The sequence below is a fragment of the Silurus aristotelis genome (assembly GCF_946808225.1).
Source record: "Silurus aristotelis genome assembly, chromosome: 4".
NCBI lineage: Eukaryota > Metazoa > Chordata > Actinopteri > Siluriformes > Siluridae > Silurus > Silurus aristotelis.
In genome coordinates, this window is record NC_139577.1 from 4,776,261 (window position 1) to 4,801,622 (window position 25,362).

A 25,362-nucleotide genomic window follows, 5' to 3' on the forward strand; every position below is an offset into this window, starting at 1 on the left:
GCACAGCAATACCACGTTTCCAGCATTGCTACTTCTGGAATGTGTCCTGGAAGTCTTCTTTTCCAAGCGTGTCAAGCTCCTTCTGCTGTTCAAGCCGGATCTCAAAACGGTGACCTTCGAGCAGGATATTTATCTTTGGGAAGTTTGCAGAAGCCAAATGTGGTGAGTAGGGTGGGTGCTGAAGTGAGATCATGTGGATTGTTGTCCGATGATCATCATGCACAAGTAGCCGAACGCTTTCGACATTTTCAGAGGTTGAGCTCTTTGAAGGGCTTCCTGATCTCTCGTCGTCTTCCAGTGATGTTCTTCTGCTCTTCAAGCGCGCGTGCCGCTCGAACCGCCCTGAACGACTCATTGCAGCATCTCTTTATGTCAAATGTATGTCATGACAAAAGTCTCTAGATGCACTAGATGTATTATATAAGGATGTTCATATTGTTTGTCAGATCGTTTCATGTCACTCGTATTTCACGCTCATATCTGTAAAATAATGAAATAAAAAGATAAAACGTAACAAAAATTCATATCCGTAGTGTTAACATATATGCATCGCTTACTGATTTATCGCTGCTTTTTTGCGTTTTTCTCTATAAAACCCGCTGAAGTGTGCAGAGAGGTAAGAACACAAAGCAAACACTTGCGGAAGCACTTAAAGACTTTTTCCCTCTCCTGGGTGACTGAGTAAATGATTGGCTGCTTAAAGCACTTGTTTGTTTTTTTTCCCACCTCCTCCCATGAGCATCTTATTTTGACTCATCTTTTCTTTTTCCTTTTTTTTCATGTTTTTGAAGACCCTGAGCCTGAGAATAAGAGGATTTGGACATGAAAGACGCATCACTCAGCTTGTGCAACGAAGTTTATTTTTCAGGCCTCTCTTGATTATCTGAAAGCAGTCCCTCGAAGCCAAAAACAGAAAATTGGATTGAGGTTTTCCTTTTGTTTGATGTGTACATTAAGAACAAAGCATGCTGACAGTGTGGTGCAGGTGTGTGGGGTACTCTGGATTAAGTTTGGTGGAGGAAAGTGAAGCCTGAGTGTACGAAATGAGGATAAGTCAGCTAGATACGGGATCTGAACATGTGGACGGCTCAAGGGAAACAAGCTGGTCATGTGTTAGTCTCTTGAACAGTCTGCTCCCGTAGCAGCTCAAGCCGAAAGACTGAGATCAGTCAAGATGAAGCTCATATCTCAGCATGTTAGAATAAAAAATTTTTATAGCAAAATTACAGGAACAGTATATTGTTAGGAAACAGAAACAGTGTCACCAAAGCTGATTTATTACAACATTTTTTAATCTACTTTTATCCATTTATTGTTATCCATGTACAATGTGGAATGGCTGCAAAATAAACATCGGAAAGATCCAAATGATTGCATATGTTACAGCAGCTTTAATTAGTTGCCATAATTAATGATATGCTTCATCTTTTGAATGTAATCATCGTTTCATTTGAAAGTAATCGCACTAAAGTTCACCGCAGGCCGTCCGGTCATTTCGTGACTCCTGACTGGCTGAAATTGCAGCAGGTAAAAATGATTCAATCGAGTGCATCAATGACTGTCAGATTTACAGCTCAAAATTAGATACAGAGAAGCTATTGTTTGAAAATGAATCAGAAATGAATCAACTTCTCCTCAATCCAAATGAAGAATTCAGCTGTTGCGACAGTAATATATTTCCTGTCGATTCTCAACATTTTTTTTTCTTAGTGGTGATGCGTGAAAAGCCAACCCTTTTTTTTTTAAGATAACAGAAGGCTGTATTAGCAACACGAGGCCTTCAATTGGTCTCCAAGAAACCCCTCGTTAAGTTTCTTTAATAACCCCGTGTAAACTTAAACCCCTCTCTCATTAAGGCCGAGTGGGGAGTAATGCTCTCCTGATTGCTCGGTGGCACAGCGAGAGGGAAAAACCAACAGGGGTCACTCTTCTACATTCCACCAAGCCATTACTGGGTGAAGCGTTTCCACCTGGGCCTGATGGAGCCAGAGTGTGTGTGTGTGTGAGTGTGTATAAGTGTGCGTATGAGTGTGCGTATGTGCAACTTATCGTAGGCCAAAAACAGAGCTCTCATTGTTACAGAAGGTGGTGAGCACCAAATCAGGCCGACAGACCGACTCGAGCCACTGACCTTCAGGGATGAGAGTGGAAATTCCCCATTTTCTTTCCCTCTCTCTTTCTTTTTTTTCCTATCCTCGCACACTTCACACGAGCTGCCGAAGCATTACTTTGAGCCCATTACTTTCCTAATCACATTGTAAAAAATCCTCACCGCCTTTCATGCATCCCAACCTCCTTCTTTTTTGCTCTCGCCTGCTCCACTCTGCGTCGGTGTTTGCATTCTCCGACTGTGAATGGATTACGGCGAAATAGCTGTTACTCAAATTTGAGGTCAACTCTCCCAAATCCATTTGTGAATGTGTGTGTGTGTGTGTGTGTGTGTGTGTGTGTGTGTGTGTGTGTATATGTGTGTGTGAGGAAGAGAGAGGGTAAAAACAGCATTGCTATACTCCAGCTGTAGTGACCTGCTTTTCAGCAGTTCCTCTTTGGCTTTATTATTGGAGCTGATTCTTAGTTCCACATTGATAGAAGGCACAATTTCTGCTGTAAAACATGAATGAAAAGAAAAGGAAAAGGATGTTAGATGACCCAGAAAAGCAAAAACATTTATTTGTGTTTGTTTGTTTGTTAATAATTATGACTCAATTGATCACTTCATCCAAATTTAATGAAGGGCCTCAACAGCACTAAGAGATGCTGAAACCTTACTTCAATTTCATTCTACTTGTAGTGTCTTTGTTCTACAAAGATGGATCGTGTGTGTGTGTGTGTGTGTGTGTGTGTGTGTGTGTGTGTGTGTGTGTGTGAGCAAATGTGTGCTGTAACTCGGTCACGGCCGGCGGTAAAGCCGCTCTCAGCTTGCCTGCCACCATGGAAACGAGTTATAATCTGGAAAATGAGGCAAGCGGAGAGGCAAACTGACCTCATGTGTATCGGCAGGTTATCCTGTCTCGCAAATATTAAAGTAAGAATGGCCGCTCCGGCCAGGAGGCACCGCACAATAGCTACGTTTGTAGCAGGGGAAACCAGATCCTCGGGAAGGGAAAGCGTAAAGTGACTTGGCAAACGCACACAACAACTGGATGTCATTGAGAAGAGAGGACCTCTGAACGTGTTTGTGTGTGTGTGTTTGTGTGCTCTATCTTTGCTGTACACAATGATCATTTAAAGCTATATTAAGTGTTTGTGGCTTTCGCTAGATTAGTCGGAGCGAATGTAAAACCTCAAGATGATTCAGATACATATGGAAGTAACACAGTAGTCTGAATTCCAAAGTTTCCTCATTTATGAAAAATATTTAACATAAAACATTTTTCCTGACATGCAATATGTATTGTATATGACATTTTGCTCATCTTATTTTGCATTACAAAAGGCACCATAGACATATCCAAAAATAATAATAATAAAAATGATAAATAAATAAATAAATAAATATATAATCAGGTCAATCGATTACATTTTTTAAATATTTAATTTACAGCTTAATCGCACATTTTTATCTGTTCTAAATGTACCTTAAAAACTTCTTAATACTCTAATCTGGGCATGGACTAATATGTATGCTATATGCAAATGTATGTTTATTATTAGTGAAACCATAAAAAAGAACATAGCAATACCTGGTTCTCATTACTTCTCTTTCTTTGCATTGAGACAACAAAACAGACAAGTAAGTAAACAGATAAGTCTATTTACACGTTCAAATGACAGGGCACCTCATTAAAATACTCTCAGAAATGTTTAAAAGTAATTATGGCGTTTTAAATTACGTAAATCGACACCAAACGGAACTTTTGCGATGTTTCCACACGGACGGTTTTAACTGTTTAATTTAATTTTAAAATGTGTGCATCATGGTGGATTTTGGTGCTTGATTTGAGACTTGGTGCATCAGTTAAACATATGTTTATTGATTAAAAAAATGATTCGGTGGAGTTTATTTTATTTTTTATCTCTGAGTAAAGACGATGTCGTAAATAAATGTGTGTTGCGTTGAAGGTTTTAACTAAGCCACTTTTTATATTTATTTATATTTTTTAATAAATTTGAATTGTGTTAATAAAAAAATTAAAAAAGAAATAAAATTATATATATATATATACACACACCCATGGATATTTAATTCACGTAAGTTCACGGTAGTTCACGTAAGAAGGTTTTTATGATTGCGCTTGTCCAGACATCCTGAGAGTTGCACAGAACAAAACCCCAAAAATTATTGTGATCCCCCATTTTAGTTTCGTAGCAGACCAGGAGGCTACAAAATTAACACACACAGCAAGGAAAAAAAATACCAATAGAGAGAAAAGTAGTAGGTGTCGACAACAAAAATCCACAGAGCAAAGTCCTTCTTGAAACCACAATTCAGAATGTCGATATACTACAGCTAATGTACAGCTCGAATACTGGGCAATACCACAAACCAAAAGAAAGACAGAACAGTTTTACCTGATCCGTGGTACTACTTTTTGACACCATTTGTTAGTATAGTCTTTGTGCTAGCTGTGACTCAGAGTCTCATCTCACTCGTTCTTGTTCAGTTTTCTCCAATACAGATTCGGTAATATGAGTCACACCAGACACCAGTTACGTTTTCCAACGTGGGAATGGAGTTTACACTCTGAGGTGTCAGGAATCAGTTTATTGGTTCTTTCTTAATTTCCTGTAACTGCATGCACCCATGTGTTTTCTTTGAACATTGCCTATACTATCCTTTTACGTAAATCTTGTCTAAATGCTGATCATTGTCACTAATACTGTTTTTTGAGGTTCTCTGCCACTGTGACACTACCCGGTCATAAGCTTAATTAGTGAAGCGATGGAAAGTGTGTGTTATTTTCATTAACTTCAAGCTTAGTTAAAACTACTTGCAGTGCACCTTGTCCCTGTTTCATTTATTAAATCCCAATTAGTAAATGCGTCCCCTTAATGATGCTCGTGCTCGTTTTATTATTATAAAAAAACAAATCCAGTCGTTCAACTCGATATGAAATGTGTCTAATGTGAAATGTGCTGTCATTAAAGGAAAAAAAAAAGAAAAGGAAGTAGAAGCAAAGTGCATTGAAGCCAGCCAAGTGCATTACACACATATTAAAGTCATTTTCGCTTTGCCTGCCAGAATTGGCCTCGGCAGGAGAGAAAAAAAAAAGAAAATCAATTTGAACTTCTTATTGTGGTTTCAGGTATATAGGCTCCTTTCACAGCTTAACTTTGAAGTAAAAAAAAAAGTGTAGATGGCGTTGTGTGGGGTTCGGCATGTTTTATTATCTTTGTAGGGACTAGATGACTTGGAGTTTTTGACAGTGCTGACCTTGTGGGGACATTTAGAGACTGGTTTTTATAAAAGTTCAGAAAGGTTTAATTCTATTTGCGGTTGAAGTTGAAGTAAATTTTAGGTTTAGGTATGTAATGTTGTGTTTAGGCATAGCATTCCTTTAATGCATTGATAACTGTCAGTGGAAGGTCCTCACAAGGATTGGAAGACCCATGAGTGTGTGTGCTTGTGGTGCTGATGCCCGTGTTGGGGATGGGGGTTGTTGGGCGTCGAGGAGTGACATCTCATCATCAGCAACTTCAAAAAGCACGCTGCCACTTAGCACTCAGCAAGCTAATGTCCCCAAGCCATTGGGAATGTAAATTATTCAAACTCATTTAGCGCCGGCAAATTGGCCTAAGTTCAATCAAGAAAAAGCAGGCGCGAGGAGCGCGGCCTAATTGTGCTTGTTTGTCAAATGAAAAATTTCATTTGGCTGCGGAAATGGAAGCTGCCAGCGGAAATTCTTTTTTTAAGGTGAGCTGCTAGCTGTATTATCACCTAAACGCAGTAAAATCCATAATCACGCGGTGATAATGAAAATGGAGCCGACGTTAACATTCAGGCTTTTCGTGGCCCCTGGGGCAGCCGTCGATAAAAAATTAAGTACCGTGCTCCTCTTGCCTGGCACAGTGACACCCGGGCCGCTCTCGAACTGCCGAACGCTTTTTTTTTTTTGCATTTAAAATAAACTTTATCAAAGCGCCATTGCAATGTGGAAAATGTCAACGCGGGATGCTCTGAAGGCAAATTGGATTTCCATTAATTGTAAAATTATTGCTTTTGACTGATGTATTGCTATGCCTGTTAGGAGCTGCCAGTGGAACGAGTCCCTGTCTCCAATTTTTCCCCATTTCTCAGAAAAAATAAGAACTGGACAGCCAAGTTGAAGTAAAATCACCTATAAGTCAACCACTGGATAAGTTTGTCCATCTGTAATTTTCTTGTCTTTTCAACATCTGTGTTTGAGCTTGTGTGTTTTTATTTCAACATGAAGTTAAAAATCCCAAAGCACAATCAGATCCATCAATGCATAGTTTTAAATAAATAACCAAATGACCACGTACATGTACATAAAATGCACATTAGCATTAAATAAACGTTATTGAGACCAACATGTACAACTCATATCTGGCAAAGCTAAATTTCAAACAAATCAAAATCTGAAAGCGTTATTAGCTGTATACTAAATCCTTTTAAAGATCAAACCTCGAAATCCATTCCTACAAGATTTTTACACCTGAGATGGTTTTATCGAAATCTCTTGACATACATTAATGTCTACATCAATAAGTGAACCCTAAAATGAAAATTCATCAATCATTTTCATTTTTATCACCACATTACCGTGTAAAGCTGCTTTGAGACAATGTTCATTGTTAAAAGCGCTATACAAATAAAAATGAATTGAATATTTAAAGGAAATTGCAAGCTTAATTTTAGTCTTTATTTAAAATTGTAAACATTACTGTGTTAGCCGTTTTTGTGCAAATCCAACACAAGAATAAAAGATAAATGTATACATAAGAATGCATATAATATTTAAATAGAATCTTCTGAGAGCATGAACCACATTACTCTCACCCTGCTATATCGATGACTCTGAGCTAATCCTGAGGCTGCACACATTCGCACACTTTCTAAAAACCACTCCATCGACAGACAGCACACAGGAAGCTAATGATACAAGATGTAAACTTCTTTTTTCCCCTTATCCTGGAAACAAATAAACATTTCTCCAGAGAGTTGTTCTTGACCTCTAATACTCAACCATTTACCTCATTATTATTAATATTTTTTTTTACGGTTAAACCTTGTACCTCAATGAAACAATAAAACTGATCTATATATCTTTATATCATATAATAATATATAATATATACATCCATATATCTTTAAAAATATTTATATTTATATATCCATTTATCTATATATAAAATACACACACACACACACACACACACACACACACACACACACACACACACACACACAGAAATTTATTTGCTAACAAACACATCTTAATTCAGTTCAGACAAAGTCTAACCAACATAATAAACTTTTTGATGATGACCTTTTTTAATTCTTTTTTTTATTTCAATATTTAATATTTAGGACAATAAGTTTGTGCCCCCGTCTGTATCCCACTGTCATTAAAAATAAACTTTTCTTGTTGCCATTATATTAAAAACGTGTTTTATTTTATAGACATGAATGTGTTTAGTTTAGAGGATTCAGTGATTATTGTGCAACATATGTTGATAAATGTTGATATTTCTGTTTTGATCCATTGTTCTGCATCTGAAAACCAACTTATAATCAGGTACATTGCATATGTAATTCTTCCTCCTCTAACGTGGCTGTGGCATGTATCAATTAAATGACTAAAAACATCACCTTTGGTATAATAGGTGATTCATTTTAAAGCTGTTTGGAAATAATTAACGCTGTATTGTCTTATCACCAATCTGGCTATCTAGATATTTAGTTTTGTGGGATTTTATAATGGGTTTTTAAAGCAAACTTATTTCTCTGTAACTTTAGTCTGGCTTTGCTGCTCCTGATAAATTGCTATATTAAAAAAAAACCTGACATGCATCCATGAGAATGACTTCATGCATATTTGTAGTCGAGTTCTGCCCTTTAGTGGTCGCTGTCGAGAATTACAAGTGAATAAAAGGTAGAAAAGGAGGATTAGTGTACAGATGATTTTTTCAAAAGTAGAAGCAGTTAAAACGTAGGTTGACTGAGCACCTTGTGTATCTATTATACATTCTATAATCACATATGCACTATGTATTTATCTGATTTGAACTTATTATCTGGTTTGGTGTTAATACATTTTCACTGGGAGTTCCAGCTGCAGAGATTAAGCTCTTTCGGTCATCAATTTTATAGTAACTCAAGGACTTGTATTAATGAACAATGAAATGTTACTAAAGGGCAATTTGCTGGCTTATAAAAAAAAATAAAAAAAAAAGAATAAAACCACTTATATAAACATAAATGTGCTTGTCATTTATTTACTCCTAAATGAATAAAAACACCATTATTTGTTACTTTATCACAAGAAAAGCACACATGAAAAGTTGAATCTTTTCTTATTGATAGTTTCTACTGCCGTATAAAAGACTATTTTGGAACAATATGGTGGGTTAATTTAAAGAGCATAAGCTCTGACTACAAGCTGTTTGCTCTGTTCTCCACTCACTCACTCCCTCTTTCTTTCTTTCTTTCTTTCTCTCTCTCTCTCTCTCTCTCTCTCTCTCTATCTCTCTCTCTCTCTCTGTAAAAATACCTGCAATATGTCCAAGCGATCAGTGCTGTCTTTGTGCAACCAGCCTCCGATCAGGCAGGCACGCGACCCCGGCCCTTGACCCACTCTAATTAAATACTGGATTAAGTAGGAGGAAGCAGGCCGCCTATATTTCAGGCAAACGACCGTCCGCTCAAAGCCCTTTAAAATGAGCTAAGCGATGCGTTTAACTTTAGGAAGCTTACCTCCTCCATGTTGGGTGTCATGTTAGTCCCGATACAAAGATGCTGTTTGTTCGGGCTCTTAAGCGTTCGTACGGGATCGAGGATTCCGCTCAGGACCGGAGAACATTAAAAAAAAGAAAGCTATATGAATCCACTGGTGCTGGTAGCGTTTCAAGGGATCTGTTCAATCTTACTGCTGCCTGTACTCTAAAATGAGGTAATTACTTATTAGACATCGGTATAATCACATTACTGTTCATTATCATTGTAAATGAGAGTATGATTAACCTAAAAAAAATGTGATAGCAGACTTACAGTGAGGGTTATACACTTTCTGTAGCTTAATTCTCGCTAGGCCTCAACCTTTTTTCTTTTAATGATAAGACTTTTTTTTTTTTTTGCAGGCTTTGTCAAAGAAGCACATTTTGCAGCGTGTGTGTGTGGCGTAAAATTATAATTAAAATAGCTAAAATAATGAAAGTGCACGTCTATGTGGAGCTATGTTGAGATTGGGTTTAAGTGATACTGAGTGGCACTTGACCTCATGAATATCTGCTTTCTGATATTATGGAATAGCTGCAATCTATTTGCACAAATAAGAAAGCCATTCACAATGGGTAAGCATCAGGTGGTTTATACAATCTACTAAACAAGAGCAGGGACTGGTATAAAAATCCTGAGATATGATCATATAAGATGAAACAAGCTATATCAATAATGGTTCTTTTTAAAGTGAAACAATGCTTTTAAAGGCCCTGGTTCTGTGATGTTGTCAGAATTCGAGGTATAATCAGTTGTACAGTAAGTGCAACAAGCACAAAAGAATCATAAGAATCACTTAACACATTACAAATTAATTTCTCTTAACTAATCACAGGCATATAGCAAGCTATATAGAAGCGCCCAATAATATTAAATATCCAGCTAGTCATATAAGGAGATAACCAAACAAAGCATTCTAGCTAATGTTAAAAAGCTTTCAACCTAGCCAATAGAATCCAGCAAGCATTAAAGAGCTTGTTTGTTGTGTTTGAATATTATTTTTAATAATATTATCCAACTAACAAATCCATTAGAACCGTTGAGCTAATAAAATTACTTAGCTAATGTTAAACACTGTTCTCAAACACAAGCCAAAACTGAAATTCCAACAAATGCTAGTTAGAACGGTTTGGGTAGTATTTCTAGATAGAAAGGAAAAGCTTCATCAAAACATATTAAAGGACATCATAAACTAAGTTATAAAAGACAAAATGTAACCAAATGTGCTTGGGAAATTTTTCAATATTAGCTTCGCTAGTTTGATTATGTTTTTGGGGGCTAATTTAGGCATGATAACTAGCTAAAAACTGTTTAGCTATTGTTGAACAACCTTCACAAAAAAAGCTAGAAGAGAAAAAAAGCTAGTTGGTTCTTTTAAAACTAACGATAAAGACCATTAAAGACCATGGCTATTAATGTATACTGAAATGCTAGGTAGTTGTGTTTGGGTAGTTTTCTAATATTAGCTAGCTAACAAACCAATTTAGCAGGGTTTAAGCTTCTGATAAACACAATACTATGGTAAATTAACCACACAAAGCTATAAAACTGTAAACTGTGATATAATGTAATATAAAAGAACATTTTCAGACAAGTCAAGGTGCTACACAAATAGCATAAAACAAACAAAAAGACACAGTACACACATGTAAACGACCGTTAATGCAAAAAAACAAAACACAATAACACAAAAAATGCAGCATCGAACAGTACACAGAGTGTCAGTGTGAGGTAGTGCAAATCAACTGTCCATATAGTAATAAATACTGTACATCTGACCATTTGTTGATGATTTAGCCACTGTTTTTGAGCATGTGTGTGTATGAGTCCAGGGTCTTATTGAGGATTATGATGGCTTGTACGTAGAAACTGACTGTGAGGGCATGAGTGCTAATTTAATAGAGAAAAGTTACTATATATTTAATTGTCTCTATAATTTTTTTTATATGTTTTGAACACTTTTTAGTAATAGCTGATTAGCTTTGCGTGATAAACCTGTATGACTAGCAGGTAGCGAGTCTTGTTCTGGGAGCTACCTATGGCATTTTTAGACAGTTTTACGCTTATTTTTAGTTTGTTAGCTTTCGATAGCTAGAAAAGACAATAATGCTGATTTGGCGATGTTTGTATCTGACAATGTTTATGTCTGCTGATTGGTTTGGCCTGAAAGAAATGGCATTTTAAGTGGAAAAACAATGTGCCAGTGTATTCTACTGAGTGTGGTACGATTACCTCAAACCACACACAGTCCACGCGAAGATAAATAAGTGAATAATCTCGACACTCGCCTCTTATCATGCGATTTCAGCAGCACGCACACGGCCGATGAAAGCAAAATCATCTTTAAATAGTGGCTTAAGATTATGACTTTTGATAAGCCGTGCCACAACAGGTTTGATCAATGAAGCATGCATTCGTCATATTGCCTATTTAGATCACGCCGATTAGAACTGGACATTTAAAAGCCATTTAAATTATAACAGCACATCTATTTTTTTTTTCCTGAATTATCAATCTGTCTGACGGAAGTGGGACAGGTTTATAATGGACCACATAAAACTGAAGAGGAAATAAAAGATCAGAATACATATAGGTAGAATAGGAAGAATAGAGGGGTGCACGTGAAGTATTCTATCCCCTACTCATATTTCCTCTTGTGACAATATCGTTCTATGTTTTTATTTATTTATTTATCTTAGGAGAAAAAAAAAAAAGAAAGCAAGATAGAAAGCAAGAAAGCAAGAAAAAGCCCTAAAGCGTTCGGTATCAACCTGACATTAGACTCCCGTAAGTACCCCATTTCGTCAGTTTACCAAGCACTTGAGCGCTCTTGTATCTGCACACATACGCACATACACACCTCTTGCCATTCCCCTCCACCAGGGCCCCTTATCATCACAAGACAGTCTCAATGCTAATTTTCCGTTTACCAGGCAGTCCAGCGCCTGTCCAAATAACGATAGGAATCTCCCTGTGCTGTTTGCACGTTATTTCACGTGTGCCGTCTTTCCCAAGCCTAAACTCCATTTAAGTTTTTAATAACATTTTATGATGGTCCACATCCGGGTAAACACAATCTGATTACCTAGAGGAATTGAAAAATGCAGGGCTGACAGCAATTGGTTTGATGTTTTTTATTTCTTTAAGGACTGGGGAACAGAAGAATCGTTTTGTTACATGTTACACATTTTTAGTCCTCTGTGTGTGTGGAGGGGGGCATTTTTCTATATCTCACTAGGAACCAAGAATAGGAATATCTGAGAGTTTTGGCAGTGTGAGGACATATGTTTTCCCAGTTTTTAAACAAATACTTAGCCAACACATTAACATGACGTTGAGTAGCGTCCATGCTAATAGCACGATGATATCAAGGATGTAGTTTAAATTGTATTATTTGATCTATAATTTGTAAAACAGTGATGCTGACTGTCTTTTTTTAAATAATATGTCTTAATCAGCCATTTAAACCAAACAATTTGAGTGAAAATGACGAGCAAGACAACTTCGTTTTCTTTTTCCCATGAGGTTCATGGAATTTGAATGATGTTGAACATGTGGACTTTTTCAAATATATTATCGGGTGAGTGTGTCTAGCAGTGGCAGGCTATTAGGACCAGCAAGTCTTTCTCTGCTTACATGAATATGTAATTAATGAATCCCAGTAGCCTATTCTCTTTATTTCATAGCTTTTCTCTCATTTGCGCTGCTTCCAGGAGTGGATGTTCATGTTAGACTTTCTATACAATCAGATTTCAGCCCCCACGTGTTGCCAGGTAAGAAATCTGCCTCAAGACCTTCAGAATCAACAGTGCGGGCACCTGTAGCTTCAAATACATGAGAATGAACCTGTTGCTTTGCTCAATCAGAGTTTTGAGTTGGCAACATCAGAACCATCTAGTGGGGGCACAATCACTTCACCATTTTTACAAACTTTAATTGGATGGTCAGAGAACAAACTTGTCAGAGCTCACAACCAGAATCAATAGCAAATTGCACAAGGTCAAATATTTTCGTGTGAAAACACAGGGTCATTTTATGATGGTTATTTAATGTTTTTGCTACAGATAATGCAGCTGTGGCTACAGTGAAATGAGAATGTTTGAATTGTGTTCATTGAGTTTCTTGCTTTAGTAATGGCATTCATTCTCTGTTTCAGTTTTCTGTCTGTGATGCAGCACTCTGTTATACTGCATTTCTCTCTAATATTGATGGTTTCTAGCACAGAGGTGGATTAATCCAGGTAAGACATCACTGAAGTTATAGGTGTGAAATACATGGCCTGCCACTGTATGTACAAGTGACAGGGCCGAGAGAATGTATGCCTGAAATGTTTTTTTCAAAAACTGATAATGGATAATTCACGATAGGTTAAATGATGTAACAGATTTTTATACTAGAATTTCTAATTGAGTATATTGAAAAGTTAAGTTAAATCTAAGACTCATAAGCAATTGTGATTGTTTTCACCGTCAATTCAGAACAACGAGGCTCCGTACTTTCCAGCCCTGCCTGTGACATGAGACATGAAATTTTGTTATTCATTCAGACATTTCAGTACAGTAATTTGTAGACAAAATATCTGAGAAAGTTCCACTTTTCACTCTTCTTGTCTGATTCGCCACACAGTATGGATTTTTGTTACACCATTAAGAATTCAAAGGTACGACTAGATCAGTTGTGTTTTGCACAAAAGAACATTGCTTCCCCAAATTATTTCAGTGTCTGTTTCAGGCGTCTAAAGTTCATCGTCTCAAGCAATTCGTTGATCGTTTTAGATTTCCCCCACCAATAAACGCCTCTTTGTGTTTGCCTGAGTTGCTTTGGAGAAGCGCTGGCCCACTGCTGCCTAAATGGGCTGATTCTGTTTCCCTTTAGCCACTGTAAATTTCAATAATTTGTTTGACTGGCTTCTTTTCCTGTCACTTTTTATCATATTATCAATGACCACTAAATTTCTCCCTTGCCTGCTCCAGTAGCAGCAGTGACCCCGTTCCCCATTACAGTTCTGTAATGAAGTGCAATGGACTGGTAATTGGTTCACATTATACCAGATCAGGTAACATTAGCCTTATTTCCTTATCGCAACGAGTCCTGCTGCTGCTTTCTCAATGAGAAACTCAACACAGCCTTTCCCTCGCTTTAATGCACGGGGTGTCATCCAAATAACATTTTAGCTCATCCAGGCAATCCCCTCCCCATTCCAGTTTTCTATTTCAAGATTGTGCTCAGCGTTTACCTAAGCGATTTCTGCTTGTCTGCCCGTTCCTTCTGCTTGAAAACTCCCGAAAAGGCAGCAGCCATTAGGCACGGAGATATAAGCGGATAGCATTCCCCATCCAGAGGGAAGTACAGTATGCAAGATGGTAACCTAAGTGAATGGGTGAAATGCGAGCAGCCCGTACAGTGGCCTCCTGCCCCTTTTTTTTCATTCAAGTGGCCCAGACGGCTGCAGCCTTTTGTTCAAGCACTGCGAGCAACAGGAGCCAGAGCACAGTCATGATTATTTCAGCTGAAATGAGCTCCTTGGTCGTGCGCATAGGCAGCGTACTAGCTGTGACAATTGTTTTGTCTACTGGCCGTTTACTGTTTCATGCATCTAGGCCCATGCTGCTTGTTTGCCAAATATGGCTACATACATGGTAACATTAAAACAAAAATGTGTTTTTTTTTTTTTTTTATAGAAGATGACTGAATAGTACATTCATAGGCTGAGAGATAAGTGATCTTTGGGCAAGCTGGTAATTCGGTGCAGGTGCAGCACATGTTCAAGCTAATAGCTTGAAGCTAGTGAGTGGATCTTTCATTTACCTTGAATTCTCTTGTTAACATTGAATCAATCAACATTTGTATTGTTCTCCTTTTTTGGAATAAAATTAATTTTTATTTTGATTAAACAATTCTTTGTCTGTCATACCCACAAGAGGCAGACCACAAAAAAATGCACTCACTTTTCTTTAAGTATTTAAAACCAAATACCGTATCTCCATATCTTGGAAAATCTAGGAAATTCTTTTTAAACTAGATTATAACAGTTATGGTATTATTCCAGTAATTCCTGCAAATAAACTATCAGGGAGAGTATATATAAAGAAAGAATGGTGACCAGTGCCATTTGAATTTCACTTCATGTGGAGTTTGGACTTTGGACCTCTATGAGTGTTTAAAGGCTCTGGCATGGAGAAGCTTGTGTTGGATCTATGATTAGCTCATATGTTGAGCTATTTTATGAGTTGCTCAGTAGCTCCTGGTTCCATAATCTCAAATGACTGTATAAGACTGTAGAAAGGACATTACTCATAATCTTACATTCCGGCGCTCATGCGTTCTGTATTGTTTTAAAGATTTATAATCACACTCTTGATGTTACCCAAATAAGGATGGGTTCCCCTTTTGAGTTTGGTTCCTCTCAAGGTTTCTTCCTCATAAAATCAAAGGGAATTTTTTCTTGCCACAGTCGCCATGGCTGCTCATCAGGGATAAATACACACCATTCACTTTAACTGCTAAAAATTCTGTAAAGCTGCTCTGAGACAATGTCTGTTGTGAAAAGCACTATAGGAATAAACTTGACTTGACTAATGCCAACTTCTTTTTTAAATCCTTTTTTTTTGTGGTAACTAATGGTCAGTAAGATGGTTATTTTTAAATTACATTAATCAGTGTTAAATAAAATTTTATTATTTTATTATTTTTACACATGCCAAATGTGAATTGTCAAAGATCTGTGCGAGTATGCTGTAAAAGTAATTTCCCTACAGGAATAATAAACTGAATTGAACCGAACTGACTTGTTTGGATCAACGATAACAAGTTGACATGCTTGTTGCTAAGTTTGTGATAACTGGCTAAAAAGTATCCTCATCAGCTACTGCATGATCCACATCCATACTGTAACTAGGGGAAAACATTTACATTTACATTTACAATTGTCCTTACCCAGAGCAAAGTACAAAAGTGCCTTAAGTCTCTATCAAGGAATAAATCAACACTGGTTTGATCAATCAATACTAGTTACCCAGGTTCAGGGAATCCAATGTCCCTGCTTAATCAATTTCCACAGTTTAGCACGGTATGTTCTGCCATGAGGCCAAGCATTTTCTCCACCCAGGAACTTATAAAAATCAAATCAAATTTTATTTGTCACATACACATACACATTCTTTGTGTAGACTTTAATCAGGGCTTTATGTATTTGGGCATTGAGCTTAAAATAATTAAATAGTGGGAAATAAAAAAAAAAAAAGGTGTTTAATGAAACCTAGAATCAGAGATGGGAAGTAATGAAGTACAAATAGTTAGTCTACTTAAGGAGATTTTTCTGGTGTCGGTACCACCACTTTTTACTTTTTATTTTTTACTTTCACTTATTACATTTTTTACACAAATATCTGTACTTTCTACTTCTTACATTTTCAATACACTTGACTTTAGTTTTAATCTATTTGGTGACATGATCAATATCTTTTTCTTCTTATTGCGTGCCATTTTCAGATCATCTACCTATTTCTTGTCATTGAACGGCTTTTTCAACCTACCGCTGGTGCATCATTTCCTGGCGACCCCACCACAGACGCTAGGCTAGCCTACAAAGCTAACAACGAGCGTGGCAGAAGGCAACAAGGAGTATGTGGGTAACGTGGATGAGACAGAGGGAGTCAGTGATGTAAACATGACTGAGAACAGAGACATTTCTGATCACCTGATCATCATCATCTTTTCTTTGCTCGTGGTCTATTCGGTGGATGTTCAGCCTGGATACATTTATTAGATCAAAAATTTTTTAATTTTTTTGTATTAACATATTAATATGATGTGGGGTCCAGTTACCAGCGTGACACTAAAACAGGTAGTAGTAATGGCTACTTTTGACTTAAGTACAAGTCAGAGCCCAAACTTCTTTACTTTAACTTGAGTGAAAAAGTGTAGTCAGAACTTTTACCAGAGTCTTTTAAAACATGAACATTTGTACTTCCACTTGAGTGAAGGATGTGTTTTCTTTTGCATCTCTGCCTAGAATGACACCATCCTTTTCTCTTGTTACACTAACAGCCATGTTCTGGGATGCCTCCAAAAGTTCATACCCATTTAGCCCTGACCTGTACTATTACACACTGTCTATACATATTTAATGAAGTGGTAGTCTTTTAGCCTGGCACAGACAGGTGACATGCCTAATGTGATGCTCAGGAAGATGTTAATGGTTAATGTTGCGAATGACACGTGACACGTGTAAAACGTCTGGCTTTGAATCGAAAAAGTTTAGATATGTCTTAGGAACTACGAGTTTTACAGCTGAAGGGTCTGGTAACTGCATTTAATCTGAACACTGAACATTGACTGCAGACTACGGAGAAAGATATTTCTGTACAAAATAAGAAATACTTCATTATAAAAGTCAGTTCACTGGGAGTCTGGCAGAAAGGTAAATATGCGGTCATGCACCTGATGCCTTGATTGTGGTCTGAGAGGAATTAAGTGGCTTCTTCTACAGGAAATTATCCTTCAAGACAGATAATGGATCAGAGGTCTTTCCCTAACTCCCTGGAAATCCAAAAATGTGATCGGGCTTGTACTGATTATAGCCAGCTATGTTGTTTTTCAGGGAGCAAGGCACTTCAAGGTCAGGAGAGGACAATTTGGTAAGTGATATAATATAATGGACAAGTCGTGCACACTTGTCCATCCAATAACATTTTTGACCAGGAATTAAAGCTTTTATTAGCTTTCTAGAGTAACCAGTAAACAAAAGACTCCCTGCACTCTGCTGCCATCTTGTGTAGTGACATTAGAATAGCAAAGAGAATGCAGACAACCTTTGTCAGATCTGGTAGAAGCTTTTAGTCAAAATTCACTGTATGACAGCAGTAGGACACAAAATATACTGCTTTCATACAGCAAATATTAACAAAAGCTTCTACCAGATCTGGCAGACATTTTCTATGGATTTTCTGATTCTTTGTGAACACTGAAGGTGTTTTATTTTGGAAGCTCTTCAGTTTGGAGAAACAGTTTGAATTCATCACTGGTCCCAGCAACACTTCCAGTGAAAGAAACTGAGCTAACAAACATTTGTAAAATCACTTTTATTCGATTTTTTTTCTTGTCTCTTTTAAACACTTCCTGGCAGTCATATTCAGTTTCTCAATCTGAATGAACACGTTCTGTTAACACTGAATTTGCTATGACGTAACATGACTTTGTCAGCCATCTTTACCTTAAAATCATTTTTTACATAATTAATAACCCACCGTTTTTGTCTTTTTCAGCTGTATTCTAACTGTAAGAGAGTTTACACACCCGCCCTAGCTGTTTTCCTGTTGATCCAGTCCACAAAATGTGTGACCCGAGTATATACCCCGGGTTTGTTCTTCAATCCACAGTTGTCTCCCCAGCTAACTATGCCGTAGATATAGTGTTTCTCTTTCTCCACGCAGGACAAAGGCCCTCCAGAGTCACCCTATCAGAACGAGAAGACATTCAGAGTAGAATAAGATCAGGTAAATTTTTTATTTTTTTGTTTAGTTTTCATACTTAACATTCCTAACATATTTAAGGGTGTGTATAAATCAATGAATCTTTTTATTTTTTATTTTTTTTATTTTAGAAAATCATGGTTGTCATTTGTAAGTGCTATCATTTGAAATATTTTTTTCGCTGTAAAGTATATGGAACAAATGAAATTAACAACCAATGGTTTTTAAAACTGTAAATACATTGAAAGACAGCAGATAAAGCAGTTAAATACATGAAAACATGCATTCATAAAATGCTGATTTATTTATTTATTTATTTATTTATTTATTTATTTATTATATTTGACTAAATTAAGGTTGTTTTTTTGACATAAAGGAACAAACTTTAACTTTATTGCAGTCAATCGACACTTTTCAATAGAGCTCTTAGGAGGTGAGACAACAGAATTTGCAAGCAAGTGCAAAAGTCCCACCTAAAAGTCCCCTTAATTTATTTAAGAGCTCCTCCTGCTTTGCATACTTCTCAGAAGTTTTCCTTGGTCTCTTAGATGATTCGTTGAACTTATTTATACATGTATCCATACATCGTTCTATGATTTCCCCACATTTCCTACAGATCTTGGTTAACTCCTCTTTTTTCCTGATTTGCATTCATCCTTCATTCATTCATTTTCTCCCGCTTATCCGTAATTCGGGTCGCGGGGGCAGCAGTCTAAGCAGGCTCCCGCCTTCGACTGCTGCCCAATCCTCACAGCACCATCCCTTACGGTCCCTCCTGCAGGTGGTGAGCCCATGGAAAGGCGGCCCCACGTCACTCTGACGTCACGGACCTTGATATTTCCCTCGTAAGGGACCCCCGGAGCATAGAGGGTTAAGGGCCTTGCTCAAGGGCCCAAGAGTGGCAGCTTGGCGATACCGGGGCTTGAACCCCAGACCTTTCGATCGGCAACCCAGCACCTTAACCGCTGCAGCCACCACTCCCCCCTGCAGCTTAATTAAGCTAACAAAGTCCTTCTCTATTTCTTTGCCTCTGTTTCAGCTCAGTGTCTTTGACGCACTTCCAGTCAGCGTCTTTTCAGTAGCACTGCACCGCAGAGACCACTCATTACCTGGAATGTCTGCAGGCTGCCTGAGTATCCATATATTCCACCCCGCTTCACTCCTCAGCCTTGTACTCGTGGTGATTTCACTCTGACTGACCCTGATCCAATAAATCTCCTGTTGAGCAGTTCACCAAACTCTCTCTTTCTATTCTCCAAATTCTCCTCAGGGTTCTATGGCATGTTATGGTATATTACTTATACTAAATAATATAGTAATTATTTTATCATGATATCATTAATGTTGGTATAGTCTACATTTCTCTTCACTCTTCTCTTGAATATAGTTGTGTGCAACTTCTACCACTTGTGTAGACCCAGGTTTCATGACAACTCTTTCATTCCACATCATGTCTCAACTTTTCACTTATGATATTTCTAATATCTACAACTAATACTTCACCTCCTTCTTCTGATCAGCCTAAGTCTCCCTGTTCACCAAAACTACGGAAACTATTATTATTTCATAATTGTTTTAATAATTTAATAAACTGCTTTAGTTTTCTAAATGTGGTAGTATAATTGAGCTCTTTATATTATACTTGCTTATAATTCTTTAATAAAAATGTTGCTGTTGCTAAGCTAATGTAAATAATGCTAAGTCTAGCCACATATTGCTAAATGATGAAAGTTCAAATTTCAGCAATACATTGTTTTAATATTTTTGCAAAATAGTTTTTAAAGGTCAGTACCTTCTTGTTGGTGCTAAAAAATAACCATAGGCATTTTATGGCTAATCATATGTGCTATAAATTGTAAAAAAAAAAATTGAAACAAATATCTCACCTGACATGAATCCACTCCACCCTCCAGGTAACCAGCGCAGAACATTGTGCCATCTATGAGTTTCCCATATACTTGAGTACTGGAGCAGGTTTCTTGAGAAATCAGCAACACATCAGCATCCAGCAACTGATTGGCTCCGTTTTGTACTAAAAAAAGCAGGCAAAAGGACAGTCTGCTTAATAAACCCAATGCTAGATTGTTTCTCACAAGTTTTCATCTTTCTACTATACTTATCAGAGTCACAACAGTCTCTCTGGCTTACATTCTGGAGTGGCTCCCCATCCAGAGATACTGCACTCGGTTCCATCAGGAAAATCTACACTGGGCAAGCAGGCTGTCTTTACAAACCGGCTCTCCACTGCGCACTTCCCATTTTTATCTTTTAGCCTTAAAAGAGCTGCAGATATCAAATTAAGATACAGAGGAATTATGATCATAATTTCATCATGAAAAAAAGACGTTGGCAGATGCGAGGATATCAGATATTTAATTTTGTTTTGAGCAGAACAATATAACAAATATTATTGATATAAATATCAGCTTTAAAACCAAGAACCAATATGTGTAAAGTAAACAGTGATCACCGATGTCATTGTAGACTGAATCAGATGTCTCCATGTATTGTTCGTGGATTATGGTTTCTACAACTTCCAGCGTTTGCTTTGATTCATCAGACTTTCCCAAATTAATACTCCCTAAAATCACCTGGTAATCTTTCGTTTTATCACTGTGGAAACAATCAGTTTTAAAACTTTAATGCAAATCGCAAAAAAACAAACACATTTTCTATATCAGTGTAAGACTCTACAGTATAGTAACAAAAGATGGAATTTCCTATTTATTTACTAGTATGTGTCTACTAGTTAATGTGGCATCTGCATAAATATAATTGACTAAAACTTGGATAAGAAGAATCAATACTTAGAGAATGATTAATGCACACCCAAGGTCATTAAAATACCCCTTGGTCCTCCATTCATCCATGTCTACACAGCTTGTTTGAATTTTTGTGGACATAAAGGCCATACACACATGATCGGTGATAACTACATTATGCAGAGGCCAATGTACAGCTACATTGCATTTGTTTACTTAGTTCTGTTTGCATACAGTAAGTGTAATTACAAATATAACTTGTTTTGACTTGTGTCTTCTAATAATGGCATAATATACTCCTAAATCTCTAAAAATAAACTTGGTGTCAGTACAGAGTAAAGAGTACTCACATACAGTGTCCTGCAGTCAAAACCCAGCATGATTTAATGAGGGTGCCTCCACATGCATGTCTGAAGGGCAGAAATGTACTTTTGGGTCTGATCTGAATAGAAGCCTGCCATGGGTGCCCACCAGGGAGTGCCTTTATACCCCCATAAATTCGATTCATTGGTCTTATCGGTTGGGGTTTGCCACAAGTTGCAAACTCTCTCTCCACAGGCAGGATCGTGGGTATGACTGGAACTCCTGGTTTAAGTATTTCTGGGCTGTGGGTTTCTGACACAGCACTTCCTGATGTGGTAGCTTCAGTAGTGTCACTGTCTGGTATTAGGTGTCCAGCAGTGTCGGTACCTGGTATGGGGTGTCCAGCAGTGTCGGTACCTGGAATGGGGTGTCCAGCAGCGTCACTTCCTGGTATGGGGTGTCCAGCAGTGTCGGTACCTGGTATGGGGTGTCCAGCAGTGTCGGTACCTGGAATTGGGTGTCCAGCAGCGTCACTTCCTGGTATGGGGTGTCCAGCAGTGTCGGTACCTGGTATGGGGTGTCCAGCAGTGTCGGTACCTGGAATTGGGTGTCCAGCAGCGTCACTTCCTGGTATGGGGTGTCCAGCAGTGTCACTTTCATGTGTGGTGCTACCAGGTATCTGACTTTCTAAAGTTCCTGATGTGGTAGGTCTTATGGTTGGGTGAATGGCAGCAGGATGTGCTGTAGTTTGCATTGGTACAGGATGGGCAGTAGGCTTGGCATCTAAAAAAAATGTCAGTTGTAAAAAAGCGACAAAAGGATAATTTCTGATTTCTTTAAAGTCATTAAACAGTAAAGTAGGACATAATGTTTCAATTACAGTTGTTACAGTCTCAACTACAGCCAGTAAACCATGATAGATCCCTAGGCTTTCATAATGTGGGCACTAAAACCAGATTTTGCCATAACACAACTGCTTTGAGACAATGCCCATTTTAAAAAGTGATATACAAATAAAAATGAATTAAATTAAACAATGAGGATGGTGTGCCTCAAAGTCCAAAAAGGCTACTGTCCAAGGGCTTAACACAATAGTAGAAGGGATCTTATGAAGGCAAGACCTTCATGAACCTTGACTGAACCTTTATTTAGTATTGTTACACAAGTGTCTAGTAGCACGAAAGTGTGTGAATGGAAGAACATAATTACCAGTGGGACATTTTCTCACATTGCAGTGATTCCATCTAATCTTCTTTCCTGATCGTATAAAGCACCATGGCTTTGAATCACCATCTGGATTTCTGTTATTTAAGGGATACATGTTAGCCCCAAACGATGCAATCTGTTGATCTGCCTCTCATGATTAAAGACTAAAAACCTTAAAAGATATTTATAGCTGAATACCTGCAGTAGTTGTGGGGACCCAGACCCCGAAGGTCATTGATTGTACGGAAGGGGTTTATTCCCTTTCCCAGTAGGAAGTAGGAATTCCAGAAAAGGCATTCAATTCCCTCCTCTGTCTCTGACACCTTCCCTCTGTAGGACTCCCCGTTTCCCACATAGCAGTCATTTGGCCCTCAACAAAAACAGTAACCAGTTCACACATTGACTGATTGTTGCAGTGTACACCAGAATCTGAAGATTGAAAAATCTAAATATTATTCAAGTACTTACCTACCTGACAGAATTTTCCTAAAAACCCTGTTTTGCAAATACAATCAAAGTCTTGACCATCTTTCTCACAGGTACCTCCATTTACACATGGGTTCAATTCACACGGGGCAACTAGCGTAAAACAAAAGCACAGTTGAAACTAGTTAGTTTATATAAAATGAAACAGTAGTCAAATTGTGTGTCTTCAAATATAAGTGCAAAAGACTGGATCATTTAAAATTTTCTACTGTAAAGACGGCTTTCTGTGAATTTTCTGTAACACGGCAAGTTGCATTCGGTTTTCTTATTATCGTTCAGAGAGAGAAAAAAACTACGATTCAAGATCATTTTTATTGGTCACAAACATAATTATACAGAATTCAACTTGCATTAAAATGTAAACCTGATTGGTTGCTCAGAAAATTGTGCATTGCATAAAAAGAACTAGAGTATAAATGTAACATAAAAGAAAATATCAGCAAATAAGAGAAAATATGTGAAAAATAAGAGAAATTATGAAAAAAATAAGTGAAAATATGAGAATATATGTCAAAATCCTGGTGAGTTTATGACTGTATATAACTATTATTATAATTGATTTGGAAGCAAAAACTTGTCTCCTGGATGTTCTACATCATTAAATCTGACTGTAATTGGATTAAAGGTTGTTCTTAATTATAAGATCTAAAAGACCCTGTGGAGGATTGATAATGTTTTTAATTAAGGTTTACACCGATGTTGTGAATTAATGTGTAACTTGTGCAAGGAAAACCAGTGCTGGGAAAAAATCTTACTTTTTTTGCAGTTGGGGGGTTTGAAAGGTGCTATACACTTGCACTCAAAGAAAGGAGGACTCGATGTAAGAACACACTGACCATATCCACATGTATTTCTCCTGCAGGCCCTTTTACCTGGTAAATAAATATCCTCAATTACAAAAAATTAATTAAATATTTTACTTGTGCTTATTTTTTCAACTTTCATGTTGGGGGTCATGTCACCTGATCTGTTACCTTTTTCACATTTCCTGCCTTTGAAAGCTTTGGGGCACTTGCACTTAAATTTGCCTCGCTTTTCTTCACACACTCCGTTGTTGAGGCATGGATTTGGTTTGCAACTCCCTAAAAGTGACGGGATGCATAAATATTTACTAAAATATATACCCAAATTTCTTGAAACGTACTGAATACAAGTCACAATCAATTACTGTACTAGGAGTATTTCTTGTTGTATCTCAATGCTGCAATTATAAGCAAAAGAATTGTAAGTTTTACCCTGAGAAAGCCCAAATATTTCACAACATACTAAAACACTGATTTGCACTTTGTAGCTTTTGCAATAACTGAGACACCTATTGCAGTCCCTCCGAGTCATGCTGAAGAAAATGGACTCCGAGAACTGGCTCGTACCTCTGACATCTTGCAGCTGAAACAGCCATTCCCCTCTCTCTTCATCATCATCATCATCATCATCACTGCTGTCATCATCGTATTCAGCCATTAGATCTATGAATATGTAGTTAATTATCTCATAAATGCTTTTTTAATGCCAAGGATGAAGCATCTTTTTCTCCAAAGGACAATACTTGAATGCAAGTGTTTTTATAAGTGATTTTTGCTTTATTTAAAAAAATGTCTTTAAGTTCATGTGTGATTTTATTGATTTCTACATCTTAATTAACAATTGCACATTTTCAATAAATTTTCACTTTTTTTGTTATTTTAGTCACATATAATGATTCAAAAAAATTTTACACGATAAATATGTTTCCATAATTCAATAATTGTTTTTTTGCATGATACCGCATGAGTTTTCGTGCAGTTTTCCATCAACACAGCATAAAAAGACTTTAAGCACCCTACCCTCTACTCTGCCTCGTCGCCTTCCATGTTTATTTCCATGTCTGTCTCCTGGTTTCTCCTTGTGATCCTTTTTGTCATGCTTTGAATGGTGCTCCTGTTTTGACAACTGATTTAATATAGGAAAATTCATTAATTCATTCAAGTGTTGCATAAAAAAAAGCATCCTACTGTATATAAAGGCCTGTAAATGGTTTAAAGCTCACCTGTGCAGGTACGATGAAGGTACAAAGGAAGACCAGGAGCAGCAGTAGCAGTGTGAGCTTCATGGTGGCTGCTGGTCTGAGTGCCAAAAGTTTTGAGCAATGCTCTGTCGCTGAATCTGAGTAAGGTCAGGGTCCTCAGAATGTTTGTGTGTGTGGGCCATGCTGACAAAGCAGGACAGTGTTTGTTCTGGTCCACACTTTGCCCCC

General features: G+C 37.4%; 1 protein-coding gene and 1 long non-coding RNA gene across 4 annotated transcripts; one reads left to right on the top strand and one right to left on the bottom strand.

Moving 5' to 3' along the window:
• Positions 1 to 8,714: 8,714 nt before the first annotated feature.
• Positions 8,715 to 19,981, top strand: LOC310725545. The gene is made up of 2 exons (XR_014533400.1): positions 8,715 to 9,074; positions 19,412 to 19,981. It is a non-coding gene; the product is annotated as an uncharacterized lncRNA (long non-coding RNA).
• LOC310725458 (hyaluronan-binding protein 2) lies at positions 17,964 to 25,284 on the bottom strand. Of its 3 annotated transcripts, XM_083540420.1 has the most exons (14): positions 25,156 to 25,284; positions 24,953 to 25,058; positions 24,500 to 24,595; positions 24,092 to 24,211; positions 23,885 to 24,001; positions 23,112 to 23,222; positions 22,842 to 23,013; positions 22,647 to 22,738; positions 21,825 to 22,220; positions 21,485 to 21,794; positions 20,843 to 20,985; positions 20,521 to 20,655; positions 20,259 to 20,404; positions 17,964 to 18,356 (listed from the first exon to the last, which is right to left on the bottom strand). In XM_083540420.1, exons 1-14 carry the CDS (start codon positions 25,216 to 25,218, stop codon positions 18,189 to 18,191), a joined length of 2,175 nt encoding a protein of 724 aa, XP_083396546.1. In that variant the 5' UTR covers positions 25,219 to 25,284; the 3' UTR covers positions 17,964 to 18,188. The 3 variants fall into 3 exon arrangements, with proteins under 3 accessions (XP_083396546.1, XP_083396545.1, XP_083396544.1); XM_083540419.1 differs by having other exon boundaries at positions 21,485 to 22,220; positions 24,104 to 24,211; XM_083540418.1 differs by having other exon boundaries at positions 21,485 to 22,220.
• Positions 25,285 to 25,362: the final 78 nt, after the last annotated feature.

What these genes read in the sequence shown, in the direction of transcription:
- LOC310725458 (XM_083540418.1), bottom strand. Translation starts at nt 25,218, where the DNA reads ATGAAGCTCACACTGCTACTGCTGCTCCTGGTCTTCCTTTGTACCTTC. An exon ending in TCAGCTGCAAGATGTCAGAG is followed by an intron (nt 24,212 to 24,499) that starts GTACGAGCCAGT and finishes CGTCACTTTTAG; the next exon opens with GGAGTTGCAAACCAAATCCA. An exon ending in TGTGAGAAAATGTCCCACTG is followed by an intron (nt 22,221 to 22,646) that starts GTAATTATGTTC and finishes CATTTTTTTTAG; the next exon opens with ATGCCAAGCCTACTGCCCAT.